Here is a 21,900-nt window from a genome sequence, read left to right as displayed (position 1 = left end):
GTTTACGGCAGAAAAATAAGGAAGAGGGAGAGGCTCCTTGCTTTTCCTCCCCACCAGCCCGTCCCTGGCAGAGCCACAACACCCTCATGGGGCGGGGGGGCAGCCACATACTTGTTGGGGTACTTGCGGAAGATGTCCTTGATGACCACGATGGCTTCCTGGACCACGTAGTTGACCTTGGTCTGGATGAGATCGAGCAGTGTGCTCACGCAGCGCTCGGCAGATTGCTGTGTGGGAAGAGGAGAGTGTGGGCAAGGCCTTGCACCCACTTCCAGCAGAACCTCTGACCAACATGCCTTGGTCAAGGGCTCAGTCACACCTTGCCCACCTTCCTTTTCACAGCAGGAAAACAGGAGAACCCTCTCTGCAGGTAACAGGTGGGAGAATGAGTACAAAATGATGGTCCTGGGATGGCAGGGACACAGGGAGATAGAATTAGACTGAGGAGAAGGCCAGTAGAGCTTCTGAGAGCAGGGAGGGTCTTTGGAGCTCTTCTAGGCCAAGCCCTGAGAGCAGGGTTTCACTTCTACTTGTTCCACAAAATGGGCTCCCGTGACCAGAAGCATTTAGGAGGTCTCTGCTTGGACCAGCCCTCCCCACACCCCTCTACTCCAACACGCTGCACTAGGCTCGATGGGAGAGATTTCTCAGACTGCCATCACGGGTGCCAAATGGAAAACGTCTCAAGGGGCTGGGCTGAAGTGACCAGCTGTCCCAGATCCCCTAGCCTCCAGGAGACCCATTTAAGGAGAGTCAGATCAGTGATCAAGGAACCTCTCCAGAGGCAAAGAATGGGAGGGATGAAGTGCCAGGACACAGGGGTCTGAATGACCCTTGGGAATTTGAAGATAAGGGCACATGGACAGCTGAATCATGATATCTGCCAAAACGTCCAATAGGCAGAGCCCCTGCCCCAAAGCTCCACAAAGTGAGAGCTAAGTCTACCAGGGCCACCACCAGCTTGGGCTGCCACACTGTCTTAGCTAATGCTGCAGGAGACCCCTGACGATGATGGGCTAATTTCACCTGCAGCAACTCAGAGGCCCACGGGAGATTACAGATGAGAAGGAGCCCAACCAAATCTGTACCGTGGGTACCTTGGGGGCTCCAGTTGTGACCCTCAGGCCTTCCTGGACCATGAGCAGCTGGCAGATTCTGCTGGAATCAGACTGGTTTCCTGGTTTCAGCTTCCTTTCCTTTCCTCCTTCCCCCCGCCAAGGACAGAGTCTCAGAGCCTCACCTCCACCTTGATGGCGCAACGGCCAATGGCTCGCACAGCCTTCCGTACAAAGTCCACATCCACCTCTGTAGCGTACTCTTTCAACTCCGCCAACACCTGTGGCCCAAAGATGCAGTTGGGGGGATCTGGCAGGGCAACCTCCTGGAACACCCCTGGGCTGTGGGTATGCACACACCCCTAGAAGGGTGGGATTCTGCCTCCTGTTCGAAGTGGAAGTTCCAAGGGAGGGAGAGAGCTGTCACAGGTGCCCCAAGAGGAAAACAGGAAGGACTAGTTGGCAGGGATGGACAATCCTTAGTTTGGTTGATCTAGCTAACATATCCACCTAACTACCACTTCAATGGATGTGAAGTAATAACAGAGAGAACAAACTCTTTAATCACAAAAATATCAGTTAACATTCATTTGTGGAGAGCTTGCTCACAGAGCCCGGTGCGCTGGGCACCACCCTCTGCTGACCTGGGCGATGTTGGCCTGGGAGGCCAGGCGGATCATGATGTCCAGCTTCTCCAGCTTCACGTAGATGGGGTCATTGTACTTCACAAAGAACACCTTCATCTCGTGCTTCAGGATCTCAGGCCTGGTGGTGGGCAAGTTGCCCGAAGAGCAAAGAGCAAGTCACAGGCCCTGTGAGAAAACCCTTCCATGTTTGCTGGGACATTTCTGGGGTCGGACATGGAAACTGACATCCATGAAAGTAGTCGCCCCCATGGCTGCACGCTCCTGGGCACAGGACCTGCCAACCAAGGTTCTGACCGGCCCCTGTGTGTCCAAGCACATTCCAGGAAGGGAAGAGGGAATATGAGCAAGAAACAGTTCACATTCAAGAGGCCACAGGCATCAGGCAACAGGCTTCGGAGTCAGGCCTCAGTTCCAATCCTAGCTGGTGACCTCAGGCCTGTTTCCTCACTCACGAAATAGGAAGCGTTCTGTGTCAGAAGCATTACCTTTGCAGGCCCGAGTTGCCAGTCTTAGAAAGGACTGGCATCTGGGAATTCAGCTTTTGGGAGTGCTCTCACCATTCCCTAAATGATAAAGGTGGTTAACTGTGCCTTGACTGTTTGTATAAACAACATGGTTTTTGCTGAACACCTGCTTTCCTTCTAGGAGCCTGGAATTTTGGTAGGTGTCAGGCAGAGGATGCCTTTATGACTCATCCCCCCCAAAAAAAACCCAGGGTGCTAAGTCTCAAACAGGCATCCCTGGGCAGAAACATTACACACATGCTGCTGCACTGTCGCTGGGGGAGGAACATGCTCTGTGTGACCCCCCATGGGAAGCCTGCACGAGGATTCCTCCAGACTCCACCTGTCTTTCTCCCTCATGATCCAGCTGTGCAGCCCTACGAGGTCGATGATAAACCTCAGCTATGAAAACAATGATATGCTGTCTCCTGTGAGTCCTTCTAGTGAATCTCTAAGTGTGTGTGTGTGTGGGGGGGTGGTCCTGGGGATCCCGGCACAGAGACCTACATAACAGGGCTGTTGTGAGAGGTAGATGCAAAGCATCTAGCATGATCCGTATCTGCCTCAGAGAAGGCACTTGCTAGGCAGGAACTGTCACCAGTGTCATTGCTCCTCCCTCACCGGCACCACCCACCTCATTTTTCTTAGCTGAGGAAAACTGAGGGGGGAGGGGCCTGCCCTAGGTCACACATCTAGTGCTAATAAGGGTGGGAGCAAGATGAGAGTCACCTCCCCTACCTGACTCCTACTCCCGCACCCTTCCCAGAAAAGAGAGCAGGAACAAAAAGGAATGAGGACAGATGGTGAAGAGGCGAGAAGACCCAGCAAAGAGAAAGGAGGGACCCTGCCCAGGATGGTCCTCAGTGCTGCTGAGCAGGCTGCGGGGAGGTCCTGGCAAAGCGAGGCAGGATCCTGAGCTGGGCGGCAGAAGTTGTGATTTCTGCCATCAGGACTCGGCACAAGCTACCCAACAGCATGTTGGGTCTGGGCCTGGTAGTGCCTCAGCAACAGGGTCAACTTCTTAGGAGGTTTGCCTTGTTAAATATAGCACAGGGAGCCCCTCCTGCTGATTGGGATCCACAGGTCACGACACCTCACTAAACCCCACACTGCAACTGTGAATCCCTAGTCTCATCCCTTTGTTCAGGCACTCAGAAAGCTTGCCCCAATTTACCTCCCAAACCTTCGCAAATGTCTGAATTCCACTGATTTTTCTGGGCCCCCATGTGTGTACTAAGAACCAGACTGAAGCTATAAAGACAGGGAGCATGTGTGGTCTTCCACACATGCTCCCTGTCCACAAGAGGCCCTTGTTCTGCTTTTGAGTTAGTTGCTGATCCAGCCATTTGACCAAAGAGGCTGGAAGTAGAACTGCAGAGTCTGGCCCCACTCCATGGAGCTGCCCGGCACCCTTACTGGATTGGTCCTTGTTTCTTAGCCCAACCCACCCCGGTGTCAGGTACCTTCCCTTAAGCAGTGGCTCACTACTGTGGTCATTCCTACTGGGTGGACTGAAACTGGCTGCTCAGCATTCTGAGTGGCCCTGAGGCTAATGCAAAATCCATGGTGCCTCATCTTGGAGTCCTCCAGCCTCTAGAGCTATGGACTCTTACCGAGGAAAAATGAGTGTGCGCACACGTACACGATCTTACAGCCTGTTTCAGGAAGGCTGTGTGGACTGTGGACCATCCACTCTCCAAGGTTAAGAAGTGCACGCTAGCTTTTATCCAGCATGCTACCTGGTTAGGCTAAGCCGAGGTTTCCCAACCTCAGCACTACAGACTTTTTGGTATGGATAGTTCTATGGGGGGGCAGAGCTGTCCTGTGTACTGTAGGATGTTGAGCAGCATCCCTGGCTTCCACCCACTAGATGACAGTAGCAGCCCCCACTGTGACAACCAAAAATGTCTCCGGACATTGTCAAATGTCCCCTGTGGGACAAAGATGCCGATGGCTCAGAACCCCTGGGTTAAGCTGTTGAGACATCCTGCACGGTGACAGGTCACTTTCCCTTCAGAGCCCCTGTTCCCAGCAGGAGATCCCCCCCCCCAGGGCACACACTACCCATATGTGGTGGTCCCAGTACCTTTTCTGCACGATGAGGTTGATGTTTCGCAGGGCCACGTACTGCAGCTCCGGTTCGGCCGACAGCAGTGTGACCAGGGGCGGGGCCAGCTTCTTGAGCAGCGTGCCATAGTAGTCCAGGTCCTTGGACAACATCTCCATGAACTTCATCAGCACCTTCACAGCAGACAACACTACAGCGGAGTTGGCGTGGGAGAGCCTGGGGGTGACCCGCTCACAGATGCTGCGGTCCATTCCGAGGGGGACAAATAGGAGAGACAAGCAAGGGGAAACACCCTGTTTTTAGTTATCAAGATAGCTTGTCTTCTGTAGGAGGAAGACCTAGCTCCTGGTTCTGTTTCCTGCTAACTGACCCCAAGCAGCTTAAAACCACTCTGAACCTCAAGTTTCCTCATCTAAAAAAATGGAGATGATGCTGCCAACTTCACACGGTTGCTGGTGGCTTAAATGAGGCAATGCATGTACAGCACTGAGCACAGTGCCTGGCAGTCAGTAAACACTGGATGAATGTCAACTCACGCCCTTCTGTTGTGAGGGCATTCAAAAGGGGCAGGAGGGCTTCCCTGGTGGCGCAGCGGTTGAGAGTCCGCCTGCCGATGCAGGGGACATGGGTTCGTGCCCCGGTCTGGGAGTATCCCGCGTGCCGCGGAGCGGCAGGGCCCATGAGCCACGGCCGCTGAGCCTGCGCGTCCGGAGCCTGTGCTCCGCAACGGGAGTAGGCCACAACAGTGAGAGACCCGCGTACCGCAAGAAACAAAAACAAAAAAAAAGGGGCAGGATACCATGTTGGTTAGGACCAAGAGTCAGGGGAGACCCAGCTGGGTGACCTAGGTGATTTCTTCAACCTCCCTAAGTCAGAGTTTCCCTACCTGTAAAACGGGGACAGTGATGGGGCTGCCTTCACAGAGTTTCTTTAAAGATTATCTAACGCATAGGAAGCACCCAGCAGAGTCCCAGGCACCCAGTAAGAATTCAACGAGTGGTGGCTCTCATGCTGTCCACCTCTTTCCTCAGCCCGCAGTGACCAAGATCTCTCTGTCAGCTCCCAGGTCAGGCCCTGGCTTCTGTTCTGTGCCCTCAGTGAGCAGTGCGCTGACTGCCTGAAGCAACACCACTGTCAACCTGCTGGCTCTGTGTCTGAGGATGGTCTGTGGGGCAAGGCCTGGAAAGAAGCCCCCCGGAGGCCTGGGGCCAGCTCATGGTTGGAGCCTCCCACCCCAGGGCCTGGCGAGGCTGGCAAGCAAGGGCAGCCTCCTACCTCTGGGCCTCCCGGTCGTCCTTGGGTGTGTAGTTGGCCAGGCAGTCCAGGATGAAGATCTGGCCCCACTCGGTGCACTCGTTCAGGGCTGTCAGCAGCTTGTTAATCGACTGCGGGTTCAAATCGAGCAGGTTGCTGCTGGGGTGAGATTCGGCGATCTCCGAGAGGGCAGCCACTGCGTTTGCCACCACCTGGTTGAGAGGGTAGAAGGGACAGAGTCTGGGATGCTGCTCTCAGGCCAGGGAGGTAGTGAGGCTAATGATGTTGGCCAGTCAGAGCTCAAACATCCTGAAAGGAATATGACCTGAAGGGCAGGGTCTGGAGCACCGAGACCCACTCCAAGCACGCACCCTACTGACTCCTCTGTAAGCTGAAACTAAAGTCAGTGCACCTGACAATAAAGAAAAACACAAAACAAGAAAGATCTAGCTCCAAGTTCCTGCAACAGATAGTGCTCCCTGCTACCTAACACGGAGTCCCGCTCTACCAGCTACAGCAGCTCACTGTGGGAGCTGACAACTGTGCTTCTCAGAGCTAGAAGGTTCCTCCTGCAGAGCCCCTCAGGGGCTGGAGCACAGAGGGGTTGCCAGGTGAAGCTCTGGGGCTGCAACCCATTTCCACCAGAGCAGCTGTTTTTATGTGTTTTCTGCGTGGTTTTCAACTTTCCCGTAATCAAGCAATGCTCCCACGGTCATCGTCGTACTGGCCACTCGGCACCCGCATGGGATCAGTGTTTCAGAGGGACACAGAATGACACGTCTGGGCCGGGTGGGTTGTATACTTCATTTTAAACATGGCCCTACCGAACTGTTCTGCAAACTGCTGCCATCACCAGCCGTGAGGAGACCAGCTCCCCTCCCAGCTGCTTTCTGGTCCCCTGTCCTCCAGGCTACACTACTTCAAGGGTGATTCTCTACAACCCTGCAAAGAAGTGAGGAAAGGGAGAAGTACCTCACATTCAGAGCTCTCTGACAGTCTTGGTGAGAGGACGGTGACAATGACAGTGACTGGAAGGGGAAGGAGGGTACTAGTCTTGGGTGCACACCCACTGTGTGCCAGGCTATGCCAGGCACATTACCTTAACGGCTTAAGCCTCCCAACACCCCCGGCAGTCATGCAGAATTAGATCCATCTTACTAATGAAGAAAAGAGGACTCTGGAAGGTTAGGTAGGATGCCTGAGGTCACACAGCTCCTTAAAGAGGGCTGTGCAGAGAAGGGAATCCAGGTCTAGCTCACTCCAAAGATGGCGCCCAAACCACTGCGGGTAGGAAAACAGCTAGCCCACCCCGCAGGGCTCTGACTTCTAAGAACTGGGGCAGCCTGGTGGAGGGTCAAGCAGAGGTCTTCCCAAGCAACCCTGGAGGTGGTGGAGGTGGCAGGGTGGGTGGCAGAGACTTACCATGGGGTTAGAGTCAGAGATGAGGTCTTTAAGGGTATCCAGGAAGCCCTGGTCCTCTACCAGCTGGGCATTGATGTCGTGGAGCTTGGCCACGCACACGGCCGCCGTCTTGCGCACATATGGGTCCTCGTCCTTCAGGCACTTCCGGAGTGGCTCGCATAGGTACTCTGTGATCTTGTCAACGCGGATGCAGCCCATGGTCCGCACAGCCAGGGCCCGGATCAGGGGGTTGGGGTCCTCACAGTCCTGAGGGAAACCAGCCATTGGCCGAGGGCAGGGGCGAGCTGAGCAACATTAGACAGCTGCTATGGGATCTCCCACCGACTGCGGCCAACAGCACCAAAAGTAAGTGCCGTGTGTTTAGCACGTAGCATCTGTCAGATACCAGGCTTTGTACTGTTCCCTCTGATCCTCACAGCAGACACACAATACTGTTTCCATTTCACAGGTGAGGGAGCTAAGGCCCTCAGGAAGGTCAGGAGCTCACCCGGTCACAGAGCAGAGCCACAATTCAAGCCGCGTCCACCCAGCACCACAACCCTCAATCTTCCCACTGGGCCACAGAACCCTCATTCGCCCACACCTAAGCATCGACAGGGCTGGGGAGCTAAGGTTTTAAAGGTGCACAGAGCTGACGACGCAAGTCCCTGTTTCTCCTCAATCTGGAGGACAGAACATGCAGAAAGGAGCGAAGTCTAGAAGGGCAATACGGAAGCCCTCAGACACATGCTGCATCCTCAGCTGGCAAATGACACAGGGCCATGGCTCACCCCAGGGCACACGTGGATCGAAAGGCCTGGGGCGACCTCACATGGAATGAGTTAGCAGGGTCTGTAGCATCAGATTTTCTGGAGACAACGGGAGCCCTCTGCTGGAGGAAGAGGCCCCCAGGCTGGAAGTCAGACGGCCTGGAAAGGATCCTCCGTGTTTCTACCCAGGGCTGTAGCGCCCCACCCCGGGAGACTGAGGGGAGATGGAGCAGTGAGCACCCAGCCCCACACCAAGCTTCTACTTACCTTCACAAAGGTGTTGACGGCCATGATGGCCATGTCGGGCTGACTCTTGGCATAGTTCATCAAGTACAGGTACACCAGCTTTTTCAGCTCCAGGTTGTCCGTCTGCATACAGTTCACCACGTCGGGGAAGAGGGCACTGGCAGGTCAAAGTAGCGTCAATGTGGGAAAGGTGAAAAAAAGAAGAGGAAGACTTTTCAGGCAGCTAATGGGGGCTGGGGAGGAGGGTGAGTGGGAAGGAGGGAAGGAAAACATAACAGGACTTCTTAGTAAAAGGCAGGGCAACAGCTCCATTAACGTGAACATCGTTGGTAGAAATGGAATTCCAAAGGGTGATTTTAAAACCAAAGAAGTCCTCTGTTCTTTACACAGGGTTCAAACATGAGCTCTAGAGCCCATCTGACCTGGCTCAAACCCAGCTCTGCCTCTTGCTGGCTGAATCAAGTTGGGAAAATTCTTTTATCCCCAGTTTCAGTTTCCTCATTTGCAAGAAAGATATAACAAAACCCCATTTCACAGGGCCCTTGTGATAATTGAAAGAGACAACATACTTAAGGTATCTAGTCCTTGACATCTAGGAGGTGCTACAGAAATGAAAACGATTGTTTTTCCTTCTCTGACACTTGACATGGCCACTTATATTGGGCTGCTGGTTGCAGAGGGCTTAGGGGAGCAGGGATAGGCTGGGCTGCAGTCACTACAAGGCACCCACTAAGAACCAGCCCATGTGTACAGAGCACGCGCTACACACCAGGCTTGGTGCTAGGGGCTTTACATAATGATCTTGTTTAACAGCCCTGAGAAGTCAGTGGATTATCCCCACTTTATGGAAGACAATACTGAGGTTCACAAATATCAAACAACTGCCTAAGGCACCAGGTCTGAGTCACAGCCCATGCTCAGGACCACTGTTATACTGGGCAGAACCCTTCCCAACATGGTACCCCACAGTCCCGGGGTCACAGGCCCCTTGACATGTGAAATATGGTTAGTGGTCAATTTTCTGTCTCTGGAATTATCTATCACCCCCCTTCTCAATTTTCGTGATTTTATGGGCGAGGACCCAGTAACACAGACTTAAGAGGTCAAAGTGAATTTCCTGAGCCCCGACAGGCAGGAGAGTCCAGTCAGTGCTGAAGCTGATGCATCACCTTGGAAGATGACGAACCAGGAAAGGGGGGAGCTGAGAGGCCTGACTTGCTCTTTTGGGCCCGTCACATCAGCAAAACAAGCTCATTTGAGATGACAGGGGTGCCTCCTCTGTGACAGGGGTGTTCTAGTTGAAGGAAAGCAGCTTTGTCCTGGGAAGAATCTGTCTTGGAAGGAGGCCCAGTTTTCCAGCAGACACCTGATTCCTTTGCCACTGTGTCCTCAGCAGGTTTCTCTGCAGAACTGTTTCTACTGTGCGCTGTCAGGAGGCCCCTTGATGAGCATGGCAATGGGACAGGGAAATCCATGGAGAAGTCCGGAGCTGTGGGTTCCTGCTGAGGGATCCAGATGGGGAGCTGCTCCACGTCAGCACCCAGGCCTATGAGGCACAGGACTGGGCACCAAAAGGGCCCAAAGGAGAGGGAATGGGGGAAAGCACCCTGGGTCTGGATTTCAGAAGGGCTGAGCATGAGTCCAGTTCCTCCATTAACCACGTGACCATGGGGCAGTCATCGTTTCTGGTTTCTTTGGCAGGAAAAATATCATTACCTACAGTATGGGAATTGCTAGGAAAATATTTAAAAGCGTTTTGCTGACTCTCAAACACTGTGCAAGTGTTAAGTTGTCACAGAACCCAGCTCCTGTCCTTGGGGACTCAACAATGTGGTGGGCAGGTAAGCACAAGTATACATAAGAAGAGGACAGTCTACAATTAGTGCCAGGCGACAGGAACACAGCAAATGCTGCGTGTTCAGGGTAGTCAGCCGGCATGATGAGGGAGGCAGCAGTGTAAATGGACAAGGGGAAGGGACGTTCCAGGCTGGGGAGATGTGTGAGCAAAGGAGTGGCCACAATTCTACATGTGATGTGCTCTGGCAACAGATGCACACCAGGGGATGCAAACTGACAACAAATTTAACAAGCCCAACATGCAGGTGTGTTTTACTTGCACAGTGTTTATTTGTTTGTTTAGTATTATCTGGCAATTTTTTTTTTTTTTTTTGCCGCACCACATGGCTTGTGGGATCTTAGTTCCCCGACCAGGGATTGAACCTGGGGCTACAGCAGTGAAAGCGCCAAGTCTTAACCATTGGACTGCCAGGGAATTCCCTCATCTGGCAATCTAAAACAAGGAGATTTAAAATGAAAAATCCAGATTCCCCGTTCTTTTTAAAGACCTGGTCCCACTGGGGTCATTTTCCCCAGCAGGCAGCATCCTCTGGAGTTCCTGACAGGGCTCACAGCACATCCACTGCATTGCCTGTTCCCTTTTCGACCTAGCCCACTTCACTTGCTCCATTACTGCCTGACCCCATCAACATCTGAGCACATGACCCCTCTGCAAACAAAACCTTCTATTTGGAAAGATCTGCGAAGGGAGCTACACCAGGGGAGACATGGGTCCCTAGGGATATCTTAAAGGAGGGATCGAACTGGACCCAAGCTCAAAAGCTTCCCTCTGTCAGCTGCCTCCAGCTGCCAGCCAGCCTACCCCTGCACACCTGACATCTTTGCCCACGGTCATGGACGCAATCACTTTCTTCACCGCCTCCTTCTTCTTCTCCTTCTTGTCACTGTTCAGTTCTGCCTTCAGCTCGAAGATCTCCCCTAAAAAAGGAGGCAGCATGAGTGATCCATTTCCACTCTGCCAAGGGGCGCTTCCCAGTCCCCAACTTCCAAAAGAATGGGAGGGAGGCAGGGAAGACACTCTGTGCTGCCCGCTGAAGGCAGCTTCAGGCCCTGGCCCTGGGTGGGCAGGCAGAAACAACTGAATTATCAGGAAGGAAGGTTGGAGATCACGTCAGATCGAGGGGAGAGGAGCCATGGAAGCTACAGAGGTTCTGAGGGAGACAAAAAATTTGCTGCCAGGTCCTGCTCAGCCAGATGGCTAAAAACATGCCGAGGGAAGCAAAGCTCTCCTCAGCCACCCACACCCAAAGCCCTCAAAGCAGTGTGGGATGGAACCTGGGGACTTAAGGTTTGAGGGAAAAGGGCAGGATTTGCTCAGGCTTTTCCTGTTTTCCTAGCGCTTCGAGTTAAAAGAGCTCACTCAGGGTTTCACTTCCTGATCCACAAGTGGTTGCTCGGCTCTGAAAATGGGAATTCAGCTGTCCCACGAGGGCTCTAGCATTTAATAAACTGTTCTTAAGAACTTGATGATCTGGAAAAAGCAAACAAGGAAGTAGGACTGTTCAGGGCCCTGCCATGGAGAGGTAGTCAGGGGCCTGATAACCCCAATAACAGGTTAAGAGGGCAGATGCTGGAGTGAGACAGACCTCCTGCCCTTAAACCAGCTGCAGCCAGCCTTTCCTGAGCCTTTCTCTAAGCCAGGCACCTCCCTAACTTCTTCCCACACCTTTTCTCATTGCATCCTCACAACAACTCCACACTTGCCCGCATTTTGCAGATGAGCAAATGGAGGCCAGAAGAGGTTCAGGAACTTGCCCAAGGACACAGCCATGAGGAGGAAGGCTAAGATTCAAAACCAGGTCTGCCAGCTCCAAAGCCCATGTGCTCTGGCCGACCCAGGACATTCACCCTGCTTCTCTGAAACCATTTCCTTGTCTGTACTCTCTGCCTTGCCTGGGGCCTTGACTCTTCTCATGTAACAGATGCAAAACGCTCAGCTCAGTGCCTGGCACTCAGTGGCCTGCATTAAACGTGGTCACTATTATTACTAATTTACCACGTGAACCTCTGTCTTGGCTCCCTCTTTTGTAGGAGAGTCCCGGGCTTCCCTCTCAAGTTACTTGGGTTGGGGGTGAAGCAGAAACTATCATGTGGGGGGAAGTGCTAGGAGAAGTTCTAGATGGATTTACAGTGAAAAAAAGAAAACTAACAGGGTTTTTTTGTTGTTCTTTTTTGTTGTTGTTGTTTGTTTTGTTCTTTTTTAAAAATTTTTTTTAATGACTGAACAATGTGGTGTTCAGCAAAGACTTGAGATGAGAGACAGTAAGCAGGTTAATTAAGAACAATCATGCAGCACAGCCCGGGCAAGGCCACATTGAGGATATTGCTCAACAGAGCCAGAAGGAATCTGCAGACCTTGCAGTTCAAATCCAAGGCTCTGGAGAGCTGAAGGAACACACGCCCTTCTCCTCCAAGGGACTAAGGGGGCTGTGTCCCTGCTATGAGATCCAACAGACCATGTGACTGACCCTGGGCCTTGCTGCTGGGCTGCCCCTGCTTTGTTTGAGGTGTTTGGCCAGATTCAGTACAACTGGCAGTCAACTGATGGATCTAGGCCCGAGTCACCTTGGCCCCAAGAAGGCTAGTGAGGTGATCCCGGGATCTGCCTGCTTCAGAAATGCCTCCTTCCTATAATGTGCCCCAAATCCAACCAGTTACCAAGCCTACCTCCTCAATCACATACGAGGCATCCGATTCTATCCCCAACACCCCTGCCTTCCTCCCCAGCTCAGGCAGCATCATCTCTCATGCGAACTGTGGTTCTGATCTCCCTGCCTCTCCACAGCCTCACCCACTTCGATCCTTGATTAGAATCTGCCTCTGACCTCCCCCTGCCTAAAACCATCAATGATGTCAAATTTGGTCCCAGATATTTCTCTAGACATTCTCCTCAAAAGAAAACCCATAAAAAAAACCCCACTACTGACACCTCAGTTTACTCGGCACTGTTCACCCACTTTGACCTGGCTCGCCAGGCACCACAAACCTCTCCAACCTTTCTTCCATCACACTCTTCAGTAACTTGTGCCTAGGCTTTCCTTTCCCTGATGGACCTGGGACAGCACTCACTCCACCCCATTTTATCTGTCTAGCTCCACCCCAACCCTCCCACGGGCCCCGCCCCTCCCTTATCACAGCACCCACTGCCCTTTAGAGTGATCACTACTTAATAAACTGTCCTCTCAGGCTTCCCTGGTGGCGCACTGGATAAGAATCTGCCTGCCAATGCAGGGGACACAGGTTTGATCCCTGGTCCGGGAAGATCCCACAGGCCGCGGAACAACTAAGCCCGTGCGCCACAACTACTGAGCCTGCGCTCTAGAGTCCGCTCGTCACAACTACTGAAGCCCATGCGCCTAGAGCCCGTGCTCCACAACAAGAGAAACCACCACAATGAGAAGCCCGCACACCACAACGAAGAGGAGTCCCTGCTCGCCACAACTAGAGAAAGCCTGCGTGCAGCAACGAAGACCCAACACAGCCAAAAATAAATAAATAAAAAATTTTTTAAATTAAAATAAATAGATAAATAAATAAATAAACTGTCCTCTCTGCCCAAGGGCAAGCAAAGCCAGGTCAGAGACTCCATTTGTCTCCTCCACTGCACATGGAAGAGACACAGGAAAACTGGCTGGACTGAGAAATGAACCACCTGATGAGGGGACTGCAGGTCCTGGCTCAGCTGACCCAACAACAAACTCTCCTCATCTGGTCAGCAGGTGAGTGTTAATCTCACTTGGAGGGAAGGAAGGAGGAAGGAAGGGCCAGCCAGAAAGATTGCTTACAGGGTTAAAGCACATTTGTCAGCCACTACAACCAACTCCATTTCCCGAAAAGCAAAATCAACTGTAATACCCAAACAATACAAGACTAGCTTAGCAAATTTTGATGCAGCAACTCAACAGACTGAGTCTTCAGAACTGTGGGGAAACGTTTATGACAATGCTAGATGAAAAACAGGATATAAACTCTGACTTCAACCACGTAAAACATGTGCCCAACGATAAGGACCAAACATGCACAGATACCACTGTGCAGTTGCTGACAGGATTGTGTGCTTTCTTTCCTCTGGGCGGTGGGGCGTCATTTTTCACAATTTAAAGCCATAGGGAACAAAAGAGGGCTTTTTTCTATACGTGGAGCTAATGCTTTTTCCTTCTGGAATTCTGAAAGTAGTCATACTTCTTACACCATCCGCAGTTCAAATTTCCGGATCCACAAGGTTCAAAATGCTCTCAGTGATTCTTGCCACTTGCTTCCAGGCCTCCACACGCCCTCAAGCCCCCACTACCACAGGGAGCAAGCAGAAGGGTCGGGCAAGGAAAGAAGAGGATAAGACCCCACAATGGGGATGTCCCTGCTGGCGCAGTGGTTAAGAATCCGCCTGCCAATGCAGGGGACACGGGTTTGAGCCCTGGTCCGGGAAGATCCCACATGCCACAGAGCAGCTAAGCCCGTGCACCACAACTACTGAGCCTGCATTCTAGAGCCGGCGAGCCACAACTACTGAGCCCGCGTGCCATGACTACTGAAGCCCACACGCCTAGAGCCCGTGCTCTGCAACAAGAGAAGCCACTGCAATGAGAAGCCCGTGCACTGCAATGAAAAGTAGCCCCCACCTGCTGCAACTAGAGAAAGCCCGTGTGCAGCAATGAATACCAAAGGCAGCCAAAAAAAAAAAAAAAAAAAAGAAAAGACCCCACAATGAAACAAACAGTACCTTTCTTGGTTGTGGTGAAATATTTTGAGTCCGTCATTTTGGTCCCTTATCTGTGGCCAGACTCTGCAAGACAGAAAAGAGGTAACTTGCCCTTGTGTTCCATTCTTCATTTCACAAGAGGGGAGAGGGATCCAGTGCATGCCTGATGAGGGGAGATAGCTTCTCATCTCTTTACTGGGCAAATGAACTGTTAGATAATGGCTGATTAGATTTTGGAGGGTAATTCCGAAGGATCTATCAAATTTTAAAATGTGCGTATTCTTTGACCCAGGGATTTTACTTCTAGGAATCTCTCCCACAGAAATATCTGCACAGGATAAAAGGGTTTTATATCCTGCAGCACTGTCCATAACAATATACCACTGGAAATAACTTAAATGTCCATCGGTAGGGAATGGCTCAATACTTTGGAAGAGTCCACAGATTAAAAAGCACTGAACAATCATGGTTACAGCAGCCCCTCTGTGGTGCTCACTCTGCCCAGCACTAAGTGCTTCTCACATGTGAACTCACTGAAGCCTCATCACAGCCTCATGGAAGTACTATCGCTATCATTGCCTATATAGTCAAAGGAGCTTGGAAAACGCCAAGGTTAAAAAGCTAGAGAGATTTCTTCTCTACCCAACTTTTCCAAGCTTCTCTAAACAGTGATAGGCACTATTCATCTCTAGAGAGGGCTAGAAACTACACACTGCAGACTCTACAGCACTCCCCAAATCTGACTGGTCAGTTTTCTCAAAGCACCTCTCAGGACACCTCCTAGGGTAAAACTCACACTGTGAAGTACTGGTCTAAGGCAACAGGGCAAAGAAAGTACCAAGGCCCTCTCATTCATTCAACAATTTGCTGAGCATTTACGATGTAACTTCAATAGTTATTCTTGGTCAACAGATGAGAGATATAAGAAGCTACACAGGAGCCAAGTACCCTGGATGCATGGCAGAGGCTTCAGGGGTTGTTCTAACATTTATTAAGAAGCTATCATTTACTGAACCCCTATTAAAGCTTTACAAACATTATCTCATTTAATTCTACCAATAAAGTAATTGCTTTTACCCCCTTTTTAGATGAGGAAACTGAGGCTCAGGGATGTTAAGTAACTTGCCCAAGGTCACATGGCTTGTAAATGGCTGGACTGGGAGACAATTTCAGGTCCATCTGAGCTCAGGACCTGTGCTCTAGAGAGGAGGGAATTCTGCTTCCCCATCTGAGAGAAAGGACAGAACCCTGAGAGTGGCTTAAGGACTCAGTCCAAAAAGCCATGAGACTTTCAACTTCCAGTCCTACCTATAGTTTCACATGGTACATAAAACCACACAACCCAAAGAACAGACATTTGCATGGAGAAAACTCACTCACTTGGTCCCTTCTGTTGCCTCTATAGAAGAGACTCAAACATGTAAACCATTAATATCTTCTTTCAATTCATTGCTATCAGTAGGGGGAGATTAAGGTTACTCTTGCGATGGATGTGAGGAGTCAAGGAACATCTCAAAAGTCTCTGGAGGGACTTCCCTGGTGGCGCAGTGGTTAAGAATCCACCTGCCAACGCAGGGGACATGGGTTCAAACCCTGGTCCGGGAAGATCCCACATGCCGCGGAGCAACTAAACCAGTGCACCACTACTACTGAGCCTGAGCTATAGAGCCCATTGGCCACAACTAATGAAGCCCATGCGCCTAGAGCCCATGCTCCACAAGAAAAGCCACCGCAATGAGAAGCCCATGCACTGCAACAAAGAGTAGCCCCCCCCTGCACCTAGAGAAAGCCCATACGCAGCAACGAAGACCCAACACAGCCAAAAATAAATAAATAAAATAAATAAATTTATTTTATAAAAAATCTCTGGAAACAATGGCAACACAGCTCCCCTGCAGCCCAACTGTATTTTTCCAGTTTAAGCCTGTATTTATGGCAGGATGGCAACAGGGCTGTTTCCCAACTGAGACACCTGCCCATAGGTTTTGTTTCAGTAACCCACAGGGAACAGATAAGTACTGCCTCAGGGCTGCCTTAAAAGCCTTTGTGGATCCCATTAGAATAAAGGAATAAAGGCTTCACTGACAAAAGTATAAAGAAAAAGACACAATTCCACATTCCTTTTGCTTTGTCAGGTTGAAAAGGGATGATGGCACTTTTCTGTGGGAGCTGTGGGAAAGACCAGAAGAGACCCGTGTCTGCTGATGCCAGTGCCACTGCGGGGCCACTAACTGCCAGTCTCAGCAGCGGGAGTCAGGGCTGCAAACAGATCCACAAAGGCAAGGACCCAAGTCAGCCTGGTCCACAGCTGCATCCATCCTCCACACAAGCGTGGCCAGGGTTCAGTCAATAGTTGTTGAAAGAAATGAAAAGTAGCCACTGAAAAGCCCAGGAACCCTCAGCCTGCTCTCCGACAGCTGTGAGGTAACTATATAAGCATTTGTTTCCTACCGGAGTTTACATACATTAAAAATAATTTCATTTTGAGCACAGAGAAAGCCATTTTCTCAGAGAAACCTCACCAACCTAGAGGTTCTTTGTGGAGCTCTGAGAATGAGCAGGTAAAGAAGGCAATGGCACGTCTGTCACACAATGAAAGGCTGTATGGCTTCAGAAGTCACAGGCCTGAGAGCATAACCAGAGGTACCCAGAATAGGAGAGTACCTTGGGTTTCCCAAGGTTAAATTTAGTTGAAGAAGAGGGATCAATGAACGCAAGAGGGGCTAAAAATCACAGGCCAAAAAATCACAGAAAGTAACGTACAAACCCCTCCAACGTTAAATCTAGAAGGAAATCAAAGTGAACAAAGCAAAAACTACCTTAGATGTCCAACTTCAGCGCTGCCCAGAAATTCTTCCTTCTCTGGTAGAGGAGGGTGTCACAGGTGTTCCCCTCATCTGCAGGCACAACACAACATCCAAGGGCCCTGAATTCCCAGAACACAGCCTGGCAGATCTGTGTTGGATGCAACCACCCAGATGGAGGAAAGGGTGGGAAAATTTCTCTTTGGGGGATTAAAAAAAGCAAGAGAGCTGCAGGGTCAGCTAGTGAAGCCACCACAGCTGCTGATGCCCCTACAGCTGGAGCTTTTGATGACACTCTTCCTTTTACAGGTGCTAAGCAACTACTCACAAACTTAAACCGCCATCCCATGTGACGGCTGGCGCTGGTGGCCTCTTTCCTCCACAGTATCTATTTCGCATATCCCTCTGCAGAGGGCCCAGTGGGACTGCTGATGCAGAAATTGTATCCCTCTGAAGTTGTTTCACATACAGGAAATTAAGGTAGAGGAGGAAGGAGAAGATGGAGAGAAATGAAAATGCTTTTGCAAAGCCACCCCAGAGCACTGATGAAAAAAATCTCACCTCACCATGAAAGATCACCAGCACCATGTGGATCTACTGAGGGTGGCTACCTCCGCATGTTCTTTCACCGCAGTTGCCTAGGGTATCAGCGCAAGAGAGATTTTTCATTCTCTCTGCAGGAATGGAAAAAACCCTACAGTTCAGTCAGACTTTGAGCTCAGACTTGCAGATGCCACAGGAAAGACTGGTGCTTTTCTTGGCCCTGCTCTCAGCCGTTGCTATGCATTGTATCCCTGCTAATGGAGGCCACAGGGGCTAAGACTCTGACCATGTACATGAGCCACAATTGAAAGCAAGCAGCCAATTTAGGCAAGAAAAAGCTTAGGGTTTGGATTCCATCTTTGGAAGTGGCAGAGCGCATTAAAAAAGGCAATAATTGGAGGGAATTTTTGTTTCAGAAGCTGCTCTGGCCAATGTGATGAGTCACTTCTGCTAAGGATACAGCATTCTATGCTGGGATACCCCTCAGTTTCAGTATTTACAGGCCAAGGAATGCCTGAAGGGGATGGCACTGTCCAAATTCAAAGTGGGGCACACCTGGGACCAGTTTGTCTTTGGAGGAGACACTGCTGCTGTCCCCACCTCTGTCCTCCCTCCCCACATCCATTCTCAGTAGATGACTCTGATGCCACAATCCCAGGGCCAGTTCCTGTTAATCTTACTTTTTTCTTGGTTTTAAATCCTATTGACAAGGGCTGCTTCCCTTGTCACTAGGTGTAAAGAAATGAACTGAGTAATAAGGCCTGAAACAGAGTAGTTTTCTCCTACGTTTTCTAGAATTATAAAGAAGTCCTTGGTGAGAATCACTGACGTACTGGCCAGGGACAAAGATGTAATTTAAGAGTGGAAAAATGAGGCCCTAGGAAGGAAAGGAAAGGAAAAAAACTCACAAAAAATATTGTCAGCTAAAGACTGAATTTTAGCAACTGGAGTTAGGGTTGGGTTTAAGAAAAAAAGTCCTCAACACTTTTAAAATTTTTGCGTCATCACAAATCTAAATGTAATTTTATGACCAGGAGATTAAAAATATCTTTCTGTGTTTTAAGCTAAGAAAATGAATTTAAATCTATTAAAAAACACATTAAGGGACTTCCCTGGTGGTCCAGTGGTTAAGACTCCATGCTTCCAGTGCAGAAGGCATGGGTTAGATCCCTGGCTGGGGAACTAGGATCCCGCATGCCGCATAGCGCCACAAAAAAAAAAAAAAAATTTTTTTTTGAGAAAATATTGAGGGACTTCCCTGGTGGCGCAGTGGTTAGGAATATGCCTGCCAATGAAGGGGACATGGGTTCGATCCCTGGTCCAGGAGGATCCCACATGCTGCAGAGAAACTGAGCCTGTGCGCCACAACTACTGAGCTGGTGCTCTAGAGCCCGTGCACCACAACTACTGAGCCCACATGCCACAACTACTGAGGCCCGTGTCCCTGGAGCCCGTGCTCCGCAATGGGAGAGGCCACCACAGTGAGAGGCCTGTGCACAGCAACGAGGAGTGGCCCTTGCTTGCCGCAACTGGAGAAAGCCCGCACGCAGCAACGAAGACCCAACACAACCAAGATCAATAAATTAATTAATTAATTTTTTAAAAAAGAAAATATTGAATATATTTCAACTTTTCTCCAAGGTCTCAAACTTGCTAATAATAATTAACTGAAGAATACTGAGCTGAGGTTACAGTTTACTTCATCTCTACAATTCAACTTCATCTCTTAAAAATGGGGAACTCAGGGACTTCCCTGGTGGCGCAGTGGTTAAGAATCCACCTGCCAACGCAGGGGGCAAGGGTTTGAGCCCTGGTCCAGGAAGATCCCACATGCCGTGGAGCAACTAAGCCCGTGCGCCACAACTACTGAGCCTGCACTCTAGAGCCCGCGAGCCGCAAATACTGAAGCCCGTGCGCCTAGAGTCCGTGCTCCACAACAAGAGAAGCCACTGCAATAAGAAACCCTCGCACCGCAATGAAGAGTAGCCCCAGCCCGCCACAACTAGAGAAAGCCCATGCACAGCAACGAAGACCCAAAGCAGCCAAAGATAAATAAAAAAATAAATTAAAAAAAAATGGGGAATTTACCACTGACGGGATAATGTGAGAATGAAAGACACTGACAACTGCAAACATAAACATCGTAAATATGAAATTCTAGAATAAGCAGAAGAGGCAAAATTAACCTATAGTGACAGAAGTCTGATCAGTGGATGCTTCTAGGTGGGAAGGACTGATTTATGCGTGGGTGAAAGAACTCTAGGGGTGACGGAAATGATCTGTATTTTGATGCAGATACTGGCCAAACTGTACACGTAAGAGCTGAGCATTTCACTTGGTGTAAATTAAACAAACATTAATTATTTTAAAAAAATAACAAAGTAGAACCCAATGCTGGAGAAGAAAAATAGAGCACTGTATAATCCAAAGGAAATAAAGCCTTTCTGAGTATGACATAAAATCAAGAAGTCTTAAAAGACCTATGAATTCAATTATATAAAAATCAAGTTCTCCTGCATGGCCAAAACCAATAAAAACCAAATGGCGTACAAAACAAAAGAAACACACACACAAAAACTGTTGCATCACATCACAAAAGCTTATTTTCCTTAATACATAAAAAGTGACTACAAAGAGAATGGCGAAGGATGTGACCCATTCATAGAAAATGAAATACAACGATTTAGGCTTACTTGTAAGAGAAATGGAAATTACAATGAAATACCATCCATCAGCTATTGGATTGGTAAAGGCCCAGAAGTCTGCTAACACTCCTTGTTGGTGTTGATGTGGGGAAATAGATACCCTCATACGATGCAGTGAGAGTCTAAATTGCTACAACCTCTATAGTAATTTGGCAACAGCAGCTACCAAAATTGCAAAGGTACTTACCCACTGACCTAGTAATTCTGCTTCCAGGAGTTTCTTCTATATGTATAAAACTATGTAGATACAGTTACTCATGTGGCATCCTTTATAATAGCAAAACACTGTAAACACCTTAAATGTCCTCCCACAGAGGACTGACTGGTTTAAAAAAGAAACGAAATTGAGCTATTTGTAATGAAGTGGATAGACCTAGAGTCTGTCATACAGAGTGAAGTAAGTCAGAAAGAGAAAGACAAATACCGTATGCTAACACATATATATGGAATTTAAGAAAAAAAATGTCATGAAGAACCTAGGGGTAAGACAGGAATAAAGACACAGACCTACTGGAGAATGGACTTGAGGATATGGGGAGGGGGAAGGGTGAGCTCTGACAAGGCGAGAGAGAGGCATGGACATATATACACTAACAAATGTAAGGTAGATAGCTAGTGGGAAGCAGCCGCATAACACAGGGATATCAGCTCAGTGCTTTGTGACCGCCTGGAGGGGTGGGATAGGGAGGGTGGGAGGGAGGGAGACGCAAGAGGGAAGAGATATGGGAACATATGTATATGTATAACTGATTCACTTTGTCATAAAGCAGAAACTAACACACCATTGTAAAGCAATTATACCCCAATAAAGATGTTAAAAAAAAAATTACGGCACTACATACAGACATGGGGAATACTGTGCAATCATGAAAAAGAATGAGGCAGTTCTACATGTACTTGTATGTAACACTCTCTAAGATATTAAGTGAAAAAAAGCAAGATGAAAAACTATATGTAGTATACTACCATTTCTATTAAAAATTAAAATATTAATAAAACATAAATACCAAGTGTTTGCAAATGCATGGACTATCCTTGAAAGGGTAAATAAGAAAAGTGGACAGTGGTTGCCTCAAGAAAGGAAGCTGGATTACCAATGGTTGGGGTAAGAGACTGACCCTTCATCGTTTACCTTTGTCTATCTTGGGAATTTTATATCCTATGCATGTATCATCTCTTTTAAACATAATGCAGTTTAGAAAACAATGGTGCATCTAATTCAAAACACTATCCCCACCCCCGGGCTCCTCCTTCAGTCTTTGCTCAAACACCATTGCCCCAGAGGACCCCAGCACCAGGACTTGCACCAGCACAGTGGACTGCACGCCATCGGCATCCAGTGATGGAA

The 21,900-nt window shown here is 49.5% G+C and overlaps 1 protein-coding gene across 4 annotated transcripts in view; it reads right to left on the bottom strand.

The window, feature by feature from the left end:
* Positions 1–21,900, bottom strand: part of AP1B1 (adaptor related protein complex 1 subunit beta 1) — a 52,288-nt gene that overhangs the window by 18,731 nt on the left and 11,657 nt on the right. For 3 of the 4 annotated variants that reach the window (XM_049698320.1, XM_049698322.1, XM_004283756.3), the window contains exons 2-10: positions 14,522–14,584; positions 10,614–10,719; positions 7,966–8,101; positions 6,950–7,195; positions 5,549–5,739; positions 4,292–4,513; positions 1,700–1,820; positions 1,241–1,336; positions 112–227 (exon numbers count right to left, since the gene is read on the bottom strand). In XM_049698320.1, the coding sequence (XP_049554277.1) occupies positions 112–227; positions 1,241–1,336; positions 1,700–1,820; positions 4,292–4,513; positions 5,549–5,739; positions 6,950–7,195; positions 7,966–8,101; positions 10,614–10,719; positions 14,522–14,558 (1,271 nt within the window). In that variant the 5' untranslated portion in view covers positions 14,559–14,584. Of the gene's footprint in view, positions 1–111; positions 228–1,240; positions 1,337–1,699; positions 1,821–4,291; positions 4,514–5,548; positions 5,740–6,949; positions 7,196–7,965; positions 8,102–10,613; positions 10,720–14,521; positions 14,585–17,319; positions 17,398–21,900 lie in introns of all 4 variants that reach the window. The other variant, XM_049698321.1, reaches the window with a different exon arrangement.

The sequence above is a fragment of the Orcinus orca genome, chromosome 15 (genome assembly GCF_937001465.1).
Source record: "Orcinus orca chromosome 15, mOrcOrc1.1, whole genome shotgun sequence".
In the NCBI taxonomy this organism is placed as follows: Eukaryota; Metazoa; Chordata; class Mammalia; order Artiodactyla; family Delphinidae; genus Orcinus; species Orcinus orca.
Note: the sequence above shows the minus strand (reverse complement) of the source record. Positions and strands in the feature narration are given on the sequence as shown.